We start from the raw sequence: 14,153 nt of genomic DNA, 5'->3' as shown, positions 1-14,153 counted from the left end.
CCCCATCTATCTGCCATGAAGTGATGGGACCAGATGCCATGATCTTAGTTTTCTGAATGTTGAGCTTTAAGCCAGCTTTTTCACTCTCCTCTTTCATCAAGAGGCTTTTTAGTTACTCTTCACTTTCTGCCATAAGGGTGGTGTCATCTGCATATCTGAGGTTATTGATATTTCACCTGGCAATCTAAATTCCAGCTTGTGCTTCTTCCAGCCCAGGGTTTCCCATGATGTACTCTGCATATAAGTTAAATAAGCGGGGTGACAATATACAGCCTTGACATACTCCTTTTCCTATTTGGAACCAGTCTGTTGTTCCATGTCCAGTTCTAACTGTTGCTTCCTGACCTGCATATAGGTTTCTCAAGAGGCAGGTCAGGTGGTCTGATATTTCCATCTCCTTAAGAATTTTCCACAGTTTATTGTGATCCACACAGTCAAAGGCTTTGGCATAGTTAATAAAGCAGAAATAGATGTTTTTCTGGAACTCTCTTGCTTTTTCGATGATCCAGTGGATGTTGGCAATTTGATCTCTGGTTCCTCTGACTTTTCTAAAACCAGCTTGAACATCAGGAAGTTCACGGTTTACATATTGCTGAAGCCTGGCTTGGAGAATTTTGAGCATTACTTTACTAGCGTGTGAGATGAGTGCAATTGTGCAGTAGTTTGGGCATTCTTTGGCATTGCCTTTCTTTGGGATTGGAATGAAAACTGACCTTTTCCAGTCCTGTGGCCACTGCTGAGTTTTCCAAATTTGCTGGCATATTGAGTGCAGCACTTTCACAGCATCATCTTTCAGGATTTGAAATAGCTCAACTGGAATTCCATCTCCTCCACTAGCTCTGTTCTTAATAATGCTTTCTAAGGCCCACTTGACTTCACATTCCAGGATATCTGGCTCTAGGTGAGTGATGACACCATCGTGATTATCTGGGTTGTGAAGCTCTTTTTTGTACATTTCTTCTGTGTATTCTTGCCACCTTTTCTTAATATCTTTTGCTTCTGTTAGGTCCATACCATTTCTGTCCTTTATTGAGCCCATCTTTGCATGAAATGTTCCCTTGGTATCTCTGATTTTCTTGAAGAGATCTCTAGTCTTTCCCATTCTGTTGTTTTCCTCTATTTCTTTGCACTGATCACTGTGGAAGGCTTTCTTATCTCTTCTTGCTATTCTTTGGAACTCTGCATTCAGATGCTTGTATCTTTCCTTTTCTCCTTTGCTTTTCACTTCTCTTCTTTTCACAGTTATTTGTAAGGTGTCCTCAGACAGCCATTTTGCTTTTTTGCATTTCTTTTCCATGGGGATGGTCTTGATCCCTGTCTCCTGTACAATGTCTCGAACCTCAGTTCATAGTTCATCAGGCACTCTGTCTGTCAGATCTAGTCCCTTAAATCTATTTCTCACTTCCACTGTATAACCATAAGGGATTTGATTTAGGTCATACCTGAATGGTGTAGTAGTTTTCCCTACTTTCTTCAATTTCAGTCTGAATTTGGCAATAAGGAGCTCATGATCTGAGCCATAGTTAGCTCCCGGTCTTGTTTTTGCTGACTGTATAGAGCTTCTCCATCTTTGGCTGCAAAGAATATAATCAGTCTGATTTTGGTGTTGACCATCTGGTGATGTCCAAGTGTAGAGTCTTCTCTTATGTTGTTGGAAGAGGGTGTTTGCTATGACCAGTGCATTCTCTTCCCAAAACTCTATTAGCCTTTGCCCCGCTTCATTCCGTACTCCAAGGCCAAATTTGCCTGTTACTCCATGTGTTTCTTGACTTCCTACTTTTGCATTCCAGTCCCCTATAATGAAAGGACATCTTTTTTGGGTGTTAGTTCTAAAAGGTCTTGTAGGTCTTCACAGAACTGTTCAACTTCAGCCTCTTCAGCGTTACTGATGGGGGTATAGGCTTGGATTACCGTGATATTGAATGGTTTGCCTTGGAAACGAACAGATGTCATTCTGTCGTTTTTGAGATTGCATCCAAGTACTGCATTTTGGACTCTTCTGTTGACCATGATGACTACTCCATTTCTTCTAAGGGATTCCTGCCCACAGTATAGTATAGGTTGAGAGTATTTTATGAACAATTCCATTAAAAATATTGTAAGAAGGTGATTTTGAGAATTGCTAATTATAGAGTTTTAATCCAGAACATTTTCGTTAATGAAAATTATAACCTATCTTCATGTTATTTAGGAAGATTCTTACCTCTGAAAACAATGTTAGGACCAAGATATGACAGTCAAGTTGCTGAAGAAAATCGATTCCATCCTAGTATGCTTTCAAATTATCTGAAGAGTCTGAAGGTAAGAAGCAAAACATTTTTGATATTGATTTAACATACTTTATCCCTTTTTTGTTTTTTAGGTGGCTTTCTAAAATAAAACTTTTTACTTTGAAATAATTAACTCAGAGCAAGTTGCAAAAATTGTACAAAGAGTCTATGAACCCTTGTCTCAGTTTTTCCCAATGGTGACATCTTATGTGGTTGTAGTATAATATCAAAAGCAGGAAATTGACCTTGGTACAGTATTGTTGACTGGACTGTAGACCTGTAAGTTAGTTTTAACCAGTGTGTATGTGCATTCAGTGTGTTTATGTGTGTAAAGTTCTGTGCAGTTCGACCTGCTGACTTGGTCTCTATCTCTCTAGTTTTGTCATTTTGTGAATGTTATATAAATGGAATGAAACAGTTTGTGACCTTTCACGAAACACTTTAAAAAAAATTTGTTTTCAATTTATTTTTGGCTGTGCTGGGTCTTCCTTGCTGCACTCAAGCCTCCTCTAGTTGCAGGGAGTGGAGGCTGCTGTTTGTTGTGGAATGTGGGCCTCACTGCGGTGGCTTCTCTTGTTGTGGCTCTAGGCGTGTGGGCTTCAACAGTTGCGGTTGCTAGGTGCTCGAGCACAGGTCAGTTGTTGCTCACAGGCTTAGTTGCTTGCAGCATGTAGGGTTGAATCCATGTCTCCTGTGTTGGCAGGTGGATTCTTTACCACTGAGCCACTAGGGAAGCCCCTGGGATACACTTTTTTTTCACTAAGCATGATGCTGCTGAGATCCTCCAGGTTTTTGCATGAATTGATGAGAGTTGTGCTCATATTTATTGCTGAATGGTATTCAGTTGTATAGCTGTGCCAGAGTTTAACCATTCTCCTCCCACTGAATGGTTAAGTAACCATTTAGCCACTTTGAGTTGTTTCCAGTTGTAGGGTATTGTGAACCAAGTTCCTGTGAAAGTTTATGTACAGGTATTTATGTGAATGTTAAGTTTTCATTTTTCTGGGACAAATACCCAAGACTAAGATTGTTGAGCACGTGGTTAGTTTTACGGAAAAATGACAAACTATTTTTCTAAATGAAACGTTGTGATTTTTTATGTTATTCTGACATCACACTGATTATATTAGCTTCTGGGCTTTCCTGGTGGCTCAGATGGTAAAGAACCTACCTGCAATTTAGGAGACCTGGGTTCGATCCCTGAGTCAGGAAGATTCCCTGGGTCAGGAGAAGGGAATGGCAAGCAACACCAGTATTCTTGCCTGGAAAATTCCATGGACAGAGGAACCTGATGGGCTGCAGTACATGGGATTGCAAAGAATCAGACACAACTGAGCAGCTGACACACCAACAGCAGGGCTACTTTGACAAATTACCAGAAACTGGGTGGCTTAAAACAGCAGACACTTATCCTCTAACAGTTCTGGAGGCTAGAAGTTCCACAGCAAGATGTTGGAGAGGTTGGCTTTTCCTGGAGTCTTGGAGGAGAATCTCTTCCATTCTTTTCTCCTAGCTGCCAGTGATGGCCAGCAGGCCTCAGTATTCCTAGGCTTGCAGCTCCTTTAGCTGTCTCTGTCTCCTCCTTGTGTGTGTCAGTGTCCAAATTTTTAACTTATAAGGACACCCTAATCCAGTATGACCTCATTTAATTAATATTTTTTTGGCCACACCATGTGACTTGCAGGATCTTAGTTTCATGACCAGGAATTGAACCTGCAGTGGAAGCTTGGAGTCCTAACTGCTGAATTGCCAGCGAATTCCCCTGTATGCCCTCGTCTTGATTGTATTTGCAAAGACCCTATAACCTTCTTTCAAATAAGGTTATATTCATAGGTACTGGGAGTTAGGACTTGAATATGTTTTTAGGGGGCATAATGCAACCCATAACACCTACCATTGTTACTCTTTTAAGTGGTGGTCTTTATTGAATGCTCCTTGGAAGAATAGTTATGAAAAACCTAGACAGTGTACTAAAAAGCAGAGACATTAGTTTGCCACCAAAGGTTCATACAGTTTAAAGCTATGGTTTTTCCAGTAGTCATGTATGAATGTGAGAGTTGGACCATAACGAAGACTTGAGCGCCGAAGAATTGATGCTTTTGAAGTATGGTGTTGGAGAAGACTCTTGAGAGTCCCTTGGGCTGCTAGGAGATGAAACCAGTGAATCCTAAAGAAAATCAATCCTTAATATTCATTGGAAGGACTGATGCTGAAGGTGAAGCTCCAATACTTTGGCCACCTAATGAGAAGAGCTGACTCATTTGCAAAGACCCTGATGCTGGGAAAGATAGAGGGCAAGAAGAGAAGGGGGTGACAGAGGATGAGATGGTTGAATGGCATCACAGACTCAATGGACATGAGTTTGAGCAAGCTCTGAGAGATGGTGAAGGACAGGGAAGCCTGGCGTGCTGCAGTTCATGGGGTTGCAAAGAGTTGGACATGACTTAGCGACTGAACAACAGTTAGTACATTCAGCAAATGCTGGTGCCCATTACATACAAGTTTCCTGTTATAAGATAGTAAACATGCCACTTAGTTTTTGATAACCTGTTACTTATCCCTGTTTTTGGTGTAGTTTGGGTCTTCATTGTATATCTATTATTTTAGCTTGCTTATAAACTTTTAATTTTTATCTTCATTATTAATATACATTTTTGAAAGTCATAGTTAACATTTGTAGAGCATTAAATATTCCTAGGTGGAGCATTTTAAAGAGCTTGGGCTTAGAAACCAGTTCTCCTGGATTTGAATTCTAGTTTGCCACTTACAGCTTTGTGGTCAAGTTACCTAATTTCTTCATGTTTCAGTTTCCTCATTTGCAAGTAAAATTAGTGCATGTAAAGCATAGAATAGTGCTTGGCACAGAGTGAGGGCTTTATTTAAATCTCACAGCTGTATGATGTGGATACGGTTATTATCCTTATTTCATGGATTGGGAATCTATAAGGAAAAATGATTATGTATATATAATATGAGTATATGTGTATATAGGCGGATACATTAAAAAACACAAACACATTATTCACACAGACATAATCACACATACAGACACACATTTACACATGTACATATACATGGACTCAGTGCAGCTAAGTCACATAATACAGTTTCCTGGTTTTCTTAGCTAAAGTATTCATATATATTTAGAGAATTCACATTTTCTTGCTCATTCCCACTTTTCATTGACTTCTTATTTTGGACCTAGAGACAAACAATATGGGTTCTAATTCTAACTTGTGAGAAGCTGTATTATGGCATTCAAATCTTTGTGTTTGGCAAAGACTTCATCTAGAAGCAGTGCTTCCACCTTTTCCCTTTCTATTTGCCGTGTAGTAATGGGGCCGGATGCCATGATCTTAGTTTTTTTAATATTTGGTTTTCAGTTGGCTTTTTGCATCTCCTTCACCCTCATCAAGAGATTCTTTAGCATATGCATTAGCAGACATTAAAATTCCTTGGACCTTATCCTTCTGAGCAAGGTAATGTAACAGCTGTATAGAACAAACAGAGTCCAATCACACATGGCGGGTTAGGATTTAGTTCGGTGTAGCTGAAATGTTGAATTTCCCTGGTGGCGTAGTGGTAAAGAATCCTCCTGCTAATGCAGGCAATCCCTGGGTGGGAAAGATCGCTGGATCAGAAAGATCCCCTGGAGGAGGAAACGGCAACCCACTTCAGTATTCTTACCTGGGAAATCCCATGGACAGAAGAGCCTGGCAGGCTATAGTCCACGGGGTCGGACATGACTCAGCGACTAAACAACGGCAGCTGAAATATTACTGAGTCATTAAACAACTATTAAAAGTCTTTGTCATACATTAAGTTCATGTGGGTTTAGTGTTGCAAGCATCCATTTAAGACTTGAGCTATATCCTTACCAGTGCTGTGTATAATCTTTTGTACATAGAAAGTCAGAGTTAAGAAAGAAAAGGCCTTTTTTTCTGGGCACATGAAGTTACCCTGAGTTCAGGTCTGGCTTATGTTTCTCTAGCTGAAGGTTCCCCAATAGTTTTCTTCATATTTTTCTTTTAATTGTAGGATATCCTTGAAGGTTGAGGTATGAATGACAATCCTCATTACAGTCAGGCTTCCAAGAACAGTCTGTTCATGAGCATAGCACTATGTGTTAACAGCACATATTGCCATTCTTGTCCGGGGATCGTCAGTTAACATGGTGTTATCCTTCTCTTGTGCAGCCACATCAGCAAATGTGGGAGGACTGTTAGGTTGCGTCACCCAGACTTCAGCTCTAGTTGCATGTGTTTCATTTGTGTACCCAAACCCTCCATTGTCTCTGACTGTTAGTAGGGTGGGAGGTTCTTCTCATTTTGTACTTACCACTTACACGTGGGAAAATCAGGAGTCGGGCAGTTCTATCATGTTTATTAATAAGTAGATCATCCTTTCATCCTTTCCTTCATTTTGTAAAATTATTTGGATTTCTCCTTGGTAGTCTGGGTCTGTAACTACTGCGTGGACACAGATTCCTTTTAATGCTTAATAGGAGCATTCCTTAATTAACCCAAAGTGCCTGGGAGGCATTTTGATTCCAATACCAGTTGAAATAGCACATGTCATTCTTTTTGTGAGTCTCTGTTCAGATAAAGAGTATAAATCCAATCCGGTAGTCTCAGGAGTAGCTTGGAAAAGAGCTAGTGCTCCTGGGCTAATTTCCCAATATTCAGTTGTTTCAGGATAGAAATCTATTTTATGAATCTGTAAATTTGGAATCGTTTTTCTCATCAAAGGAGTTTCTGATTCTCTAATAGTTCTATTATTTAAAATATTGAGGGAAGTATTTAAAGTTCTCCAGTTTTTATAAGAGCCCTCTCGAAGTTTGATTAATTGCTGTTTAAGCAAACCATTCATTCTTTCAATCCAACCAGTAGCTTGAGGATAATAAGGAATATGAAAGATCCATTGTATATTATATTCCTGGGCAAACTCTTATATTAACTTATCCATTGTCCCTCTGAATTTGAAATGGAACACCATAATATAATTATTGCCTCTGTTTTAATAGTATTAGTCTGATTGGCTTTCTTGAAGGGAATGGCCACTAAATATCCAGAATAGGTATCCATAGCAGTACCCACATATTGACATCCTTCATCTCAAATTAATGATCAGTATAATCAATTTGCCATATTTGCCCAGGCAGCTTGCCACATGCCAGTTGTCCTCTGACTAGCTGTGGTAAGTGTCTGTGTTCAATATATTGATAAATTGGACATTGTAAAATATTTAATGAGATCCATAGTAAAGGAAATACCTTGATTTTGAGCCCACCTGTATATTGCTTTTTCTCCCACATTGCCACATTTTTGGTGTGCCCACAAAGTCAAAGCTGTGGTTAATCCATTGGCTACCAACCAAGAGTCTTGTTTTGTTAATGTTTTGTAGAATGACATTCTGTTAACTTTTTTTGTTTTAGAGCCTCATATACTGCATATAATTCAGCAAATTGACTACTCTTAGTATAATTCTTTCTGGCCTCTGGAAATTTCCTAATCCAGAAACCCAGGGACATTCCTTTGTCTTGTCGTTTTTGCCATAAGTTCCAGTTAGCATATGGTTCATTGATAGATACATGAATTTTATGTCCCTTGGTTATAGCTCATGAGGTGTCTGATGTCCATCCAAAGACAGATTACTGTGATAAGCTTTAGGATAATTCAATTAAACTTTTTAGCAATAAAATATAACAGCGAGGAACTGTCTGGGAACTGAGTCTGGGAAGTGAGTCTTGGTCAACGTAGATCTCAATTAGCAAAACTAGAATTTAATAGTCAGTGAAACATAAAAATTTTTTTGTGAGGGCTTTAACCCTGCAGCCAGTGAAGGCTTTATCCCATCAAGTAAAAAATAAGGTTTGTCAGGGAGCTGGGAAAAGCCAAGCAGCCATCTTGAATTTCCCATAGCCCCAGCTGTTTAATTTACAGCTATTGTTTAATCATTTTAAATTCCTTGATTTAGAAGTAAACTCTTACTGGGTCCTAAGGACATCAGGATAGAAAAAGGCTGACAAGGAGGGGTTAATTTTTTGTAGAATCAAAATGAACTTTATCTGTGGGTGCCACAATCTTCATAGATCATTGTGAAGTAATATTTATATACTTTACCAAAGTAACAAAAGATTTTAAAAACGTATATAAATCACTTAAAAACAAAGAAATTCACATAGTCTGTTTTCAAACACGCATTCCAAGAAAACTGTGTTCTCTTAACAGAAAAAAACAAATTCCAGTCTGATACCAGCTTACTGTTAATAACAAAATTTGTTTATCTAGTTAATTTTAATTTAATCTTAGAAAGTCCTTTCTGTAAATCTTGAAGAGGTGGTATTTTTGAAAACGCATCAGAGAGAAACCAGAGCTGTCTATAATGACAAAAAGGCTTAAAATGGCATGCTTAAAATCTGATGACAGTCCAAAGTAACTTGATTACTTTGCTGTGATATGTAACACTTTGAGATAGTAACTAGCGTTATGACTAATAACATAATTCAGTACATACCGGAATATTAGAAACTGCATATAATTTCTAGGATATCTATATTGATAACATTTTCCACACAGTATAACTTGAGAAAATTTAATACTCATTTGACAGTACTGCCCAGATCAGGGTTCGAACTGGTGTCTCTGCATTGGCAGGTGGATTCTTTACTGCGGAGCCACCAGGGAAGCCCAAGGGCATTTTGACTGTACATGCTCTTCCCCTGCGTACTCACTTTGATGATTGGTGCTGGAATGCTGAGTTGATGTGTGTCTGGAGCTTGTTCAGTTCAGTTCAGTCGCTCAGTCGTGTCCAACTTTTTGCGACCCCATGGACCGCAGCACACCAGGCCTCCCTGTCCATCACCAACTCCCAAAATTTACTCAAACTCATGTCCGTTGAGTCGGTGATGCTGTCCAACCATCTCATCCTCTGTCGTCCCCAACCTCCTGCCTTCAATCTTTCCCAGCATCAGGGTCTTTTCAAATGAGTCAGCTCTTTGCATCAGGTGGCCGAAGTATTGGAGTTTCAGCTTTAGCATTAGTCCTTCCAATGAATACTCAGGACTGATTTCCTTTAGGATGGACTGGTTGGATCTCCTTGTAGTCCAAGGGACTCTCAGGAGTCTTCTTCAACACCATAGTTCAAAAGCATCAATTCTTGGGTGCTTTTGGAGCTTGAGTTTGGGTGTATTTCAGATAAATGCTGTCCCTGTTGTAGCTGCTGCTGCTGCTGCTAAGTTGCTTCAGTTGTGTCCAACCCTGTGCGATCCCGTAGACGGCAGCCCACCAGGCTCCCCCGTCCCTGGGATTCTCCAGGCAAGAACACTGGAGTGGGTTGCCATTTCCTTCTCCAGTGCATGAAAGTGAAAAGTGAAAGTGAAGTTGCTCAGTTGTGCCCGACTCTTGTCGACCCCATGGACTGCAGCCTACCAGGCTCCTCCATCCATGGGATTTTCCAGGCAAGTGTATTGGAGTGGGGTGCCATTGCCTTCTCCACCTGTTGTAGCTACTTCTAATAAATCATGGGTGGAGTGACAGACGTAGAAAACTACATCAGTACTTGCTTTTTAGTATTTGTATTTGTATTTGTATTTGTAATGCTGAAGTGGAATCTGTTTTGCTTATATTCTTTTTTTTTTTTTTTTTTGCTCATATTCTTGTTTCATCATTTGTTTGGGATTAATTTATTTCATTCAGTGCCTAAGTTCTGTGTCTCAAATAAGACTTGGATAAGTGATACATTCATTGTTAATATGTTGACAGCGTGAACATAAACTCTCCTTCAGTGTAGATGAATGAACTGGCCCAGAATATTGCCATTCAGTCAACTTATTTTGGAACAGATTCAGTTACTAGGAAATCTTTCTTTCCTTTTGCCTAAGGTTAAAATGGGCTTGTTGGTAGACCTGACAAATACTTCAAGATTCTATGACAGAAATGACATAGAAAAAGAAGGAATCAAATATATAAAACTTCAGTGTAAAGGGTAAGTCATGTATTAAGAGTCTTTAATATTGAAACCTTTGCTGAAATTTGTCATCTCTACTTAGAAACAAAATGTTTCTGTATTTCTAGACATGGCGAGTGCCCTACAACGGAGAATACTGAGACATTTATTCGTCTGTGTGAGCGGTTTAATGAAAGAAACCCACCTGAACTTATTGGTATGTTTGGCTTTACTTTAGCCACTGTTGAATATCTTATTTTGTGATTGGGTTTCTATGCTCTTTTTCCAAATGGGTTGATACAGAAATTTTTTTTTTCTTTTTAAAGGAATTACCAAGAAGTGTTTATTAAAGTAATAGTCTATTGAGAACTGTTATTAAAAATTAAAATGTTGTCTATTCATGATAATATTATGGTAGTGACGAGGATGTTATTTGCCTGGCAGACTTGGTGGGAAACTGTAAATGAATGAATGAAGGAATGAATGATTGTAATCCTTATAACAACTCCCTGTGGTATGTGGCTGTATCCCTATTTTACAAATAGGAAAACTGAGTCTCAGAGAAATTAAGTAGTTTTTCCTTGTTCAAACGTCTAATAACTGTTTAAGCCAAGTTTGTAATGTTTCTGAACCAAGGTCCAAATCTCTTAATTAGGTGTAACACTGGTTTCTAGATTGACCACGTAAAAGTGAAAAAAATTTCTGTGTTATAAAATAACCAAAACAGAGCAAAATGCCATTTGACAAGTTGAGAGCAATAGTTGAGGCATATATGATAAGATAAAAAAATGGATATTCTTATGAAAGGATTCTATAATTCTTCAGGCCAAAGAGGCATTCATCCATAGAAAAATATGGAAAACAATGAAAATGCAATACAGATAGCCAAGAAACATGAAAAAAGTTTCATTCTCCCTTGTTAATAAGAAATACAAATTAAAATGTATGTTGTTACCTTCTGCAGTCAAATTTGCAAAGATATAAAAAAATCATAATGTCAAGGATTGGATAAAATGGATGTACTGATACATTGTTAATTAAGGTGTTAATTGATATAGCCTCTCTGGAGGGCCATTTTGGTGATTTCTATTGATCCTAAAAAGTGTTCATATACTTTGACTCGTCAAGGCCACATCTAAGAATTTATTTAAAGGAAGTAGTCATAGATGCACATAAAGATTTATGTGAAAGAAATTTTATCACATCTTCCTTTGTAATAAAAAAAACCCCTGGAAACAGCATATCTGATGGAAGCCGATCATTTATATTATACAGTATGCAGTTTATCTAATAGAAGAACAATAGTATGGGACTACATGACATAGTATTATGGTATGTATATGTGTTTATGTTTACACATTCACATGAATATATGTAACAGGTATGCATATATTTAGGATACAGCTAGAAGATTCACAGCCTAAAATAGCATTGAACAATATATTGAACATTTATTTGAACAATTAAAAGCTCTTTTCATTTGAGATAAGCTATTATAGGGGTAAATGCTAAATGTACTTGAAGAATTCAAGAAGACTTAATGTCTGGAATCAGGTGTCATGATTTCAGAAACATTAATACTCTCAAATTGATAAATTGACCAGTTGTACTCTTGGAGGGGCCTTAGGAAGCATTACTATGAACTAGCTAATGAAGGTGATGGAATTCCAGCTGAACCATTTAAAATCCTAAAAGATGATGCTGTTAAAGTGCTGTGTTCAGTACGTCAGCAAATTTGGAAAACTTGGCAATGGTGACAGAATTAGAAAAGGTCAGTTTTCATTCCAATCCCAAAGAAAGGCAATGCCAAAGAATGTTCAAACTACTGTACAGTTGTAATACTTTTTTACATCTAACAAGGTAATGCTGCTCAAAATCTTTCAAGCTAGATGTACAAGTTGGATTTGGAAAAGGCAGAGGAATCAGAGATCAAATTGCCGACATCCTTTGGATCACAGGAAAAGCAAGGGAATTCCAGAAAAGTCTATTTCTGCTTCATTGACTAGGCTAAAGCCTTTAACTGTATGAATCACAACAAACTGTGGAAAATTCTTAAAGGGATGGGAACACCAGACCATCTTACCTCCCTGCTGAGAAACCTGTATGCAGGTCAAGAAGCAACAGTTAGAACCGGACATGGAACAATGGACTGGTTCAAAATTGGGAAAGGAGTACGTCAAGACTGTCATCCTACTGACAATACATCAAGTATTGTCATCCTGCTTATTTAACTTATATGCAGAGTACATCATTCAAAATGCTGGGCTAAATGAATCACAAGCTGGTATCAAGATTGCTGGGAGAAATATCAACAACCTGAGATATGCAGATGATACTACTCTAATGGCAGAAAAAGAAGAGGAACTAAAGAACCTCTTGATGAAAGGGAAAGAGGAGAGTGAAAAAGCTGGCTTAAAAGTCAACTTCAAAAAATTAAGATCATAGCATCCAGTCCCATCACTTCATGGCAAATAGATGGGGAAACCATGGAAACAGTGACACACTTAATTTTCTTGGGCTCCAAAATCACTGCAGATGGTGACTGCAGTGTTGAAGTTAAAAGATGTTTGCTCCTTGAAAGAACAGCTATGACAAACCTAGACAGTGTACTGAAAAGCAGAGACATCACTTTGCTGACAAAGGTCCATCTAGTCAAAGCTGTGGTTTTTCCACTAGTCATGTACGGATGTGAGAGTTGAACTATAAAGAAAGCTGAGCACTGAAGAATTGATGCTTTTGAACTGTGGTGCTGGAGAAGACTCTTGAGAGTCCTTTGGACTTCAAGGAGATCAAACCAGTCAATCCAAAAGGAAATCAACTCTGAATATTCATTGGAAGGGCTGATGTTGATGCTGAAGCTCTAATACTTTGGCCACCTGATGCAAAGAGACAACTCACTGGAAAAGACCCTGATTCTGGGAAAGACTGAGGGCAGGAGGAGAAGGGGACAGCAGAGGTTGAGATGGTTGGATAGCATCACTGACTCAGTGGATATGAGTTTGAGCAAACTCTGGGAGATAGTGAAGGACAGGGAAGTCTGGTGTGCTGCAGTCTATAGGGTTGCAAAGAGTCACACATGACTTAGCGACTAAACAACAATAATTCTTGGAAGAACTGATGGGAAAAATTTCTAAATTGAGTATTTTAACAAAGGAGTCTGAAATGCAGTACTTGGATGCAATCTCAAAGATGACAGAATGATCTCTGTTTGTTTCTAAGGCAAACCATTCAATATCACAGTAATCCAAGTCTATGCCCCAACCAGTAATGCTGAAGAAGCTGAAGTTGAATGGTTCTATGAAGACCTACAAGACCTTTTAGAACTAACACCCAAAAAAGATGTCCTTTTCATTATAGGGGACTGGAATGCAAAAGTAGGAAGTCAAGAAACACATGGAGTAACAGGCAAATTTGTCCTTGGAGTACGGAATGAAGCAGGACAAAGGCTAATAGAATTTTGCCAAGAGAACGCACTGGTCATAGCAAACACCCTCTTCCAACAACACAAGAGAAGACTCTACACGTGGACATCACCAGATGGTCAACACCAGAATCAGATTGATTATGTTCTTTGCAGCCAAAGATGGAGAAGCTGTATACAGTCAGCAAAAACAAGACCGGGAGCTGACTGTGGCTCAGATCATGAACTCCTTATTGCCAAATTCAGACTGAAATTGAAGAAAGTAGGGAAAACTACTACACCATTCAGGTATGACCTAAATCAAATTCCTTATGATTATACAGTGAAAGTGAGAAATATATTTAAGGGATTAGATCTGATAGAGTGCCTGATGAACTATGGACGGAGGTTTGTGACATTGTATAGGAGACAGGGATCAAGACCATCCCCATGGAAAAGAAATGTAAAAAAGCAAAATGGCTGTCTGGGGAGGCCTTACAAATAGCTGTGAAAAGAAGAGAAGCGAAAAGCAAAGG

The 14,153-nt window shown here is 38.7% G+C and overlaps 1 protein-coding gene across 2 annotated transcripts in view; it reads left to right on the top strand.

The window, feature by feature from the left end:
* RNGTT (RNA guanylyltransferase and 5'-phosphatase) overlaps nucleotides 1-14,153 on the top strand; it is a 240,518-nt gene that overhangs the window by 11,271 nt on the left and 215,094 nt on the right. For both annotated transcript variants that reach the window (XM_010834696.1, XM_010834697.1), the window contains exons 2-4: nucleotides 2,192-2,301; nucleotides 10,153-10,256; nucleotides 10,346-10,434. In XM_010834696.1, the coding sequence (XP_010832998.1) occupies nucleotides 2,192-2,301; nucleotides 10,153-10,256; nucleotides 10,346-10,434 (303 nt within the window). The remainder of the gene's footprint in view (nucleotides 1-2,191; nucleotides 2,302-10,152; nucleotides 10,257-10,345; nucleotides 10,435-14,153) is intronic.

This window comes from Bison bison, unplaced genomic scaffold (assembly GCF_000754665.1).
Source record: "Bison bison bison isolate TAMUID 2011002044 unplaced genomic scaffold, Bison_UMD1.0 scf7180017864035, whole genome shotgun sequence".
NCBI lineage: Eukaryota > Metazoa > Chordata > Mammalia > Artiodactyla > Bovidae > Bison > Bison bison.
This window is presented reverse-complemented; position numbering and strand designations above follow the sequence as displayed.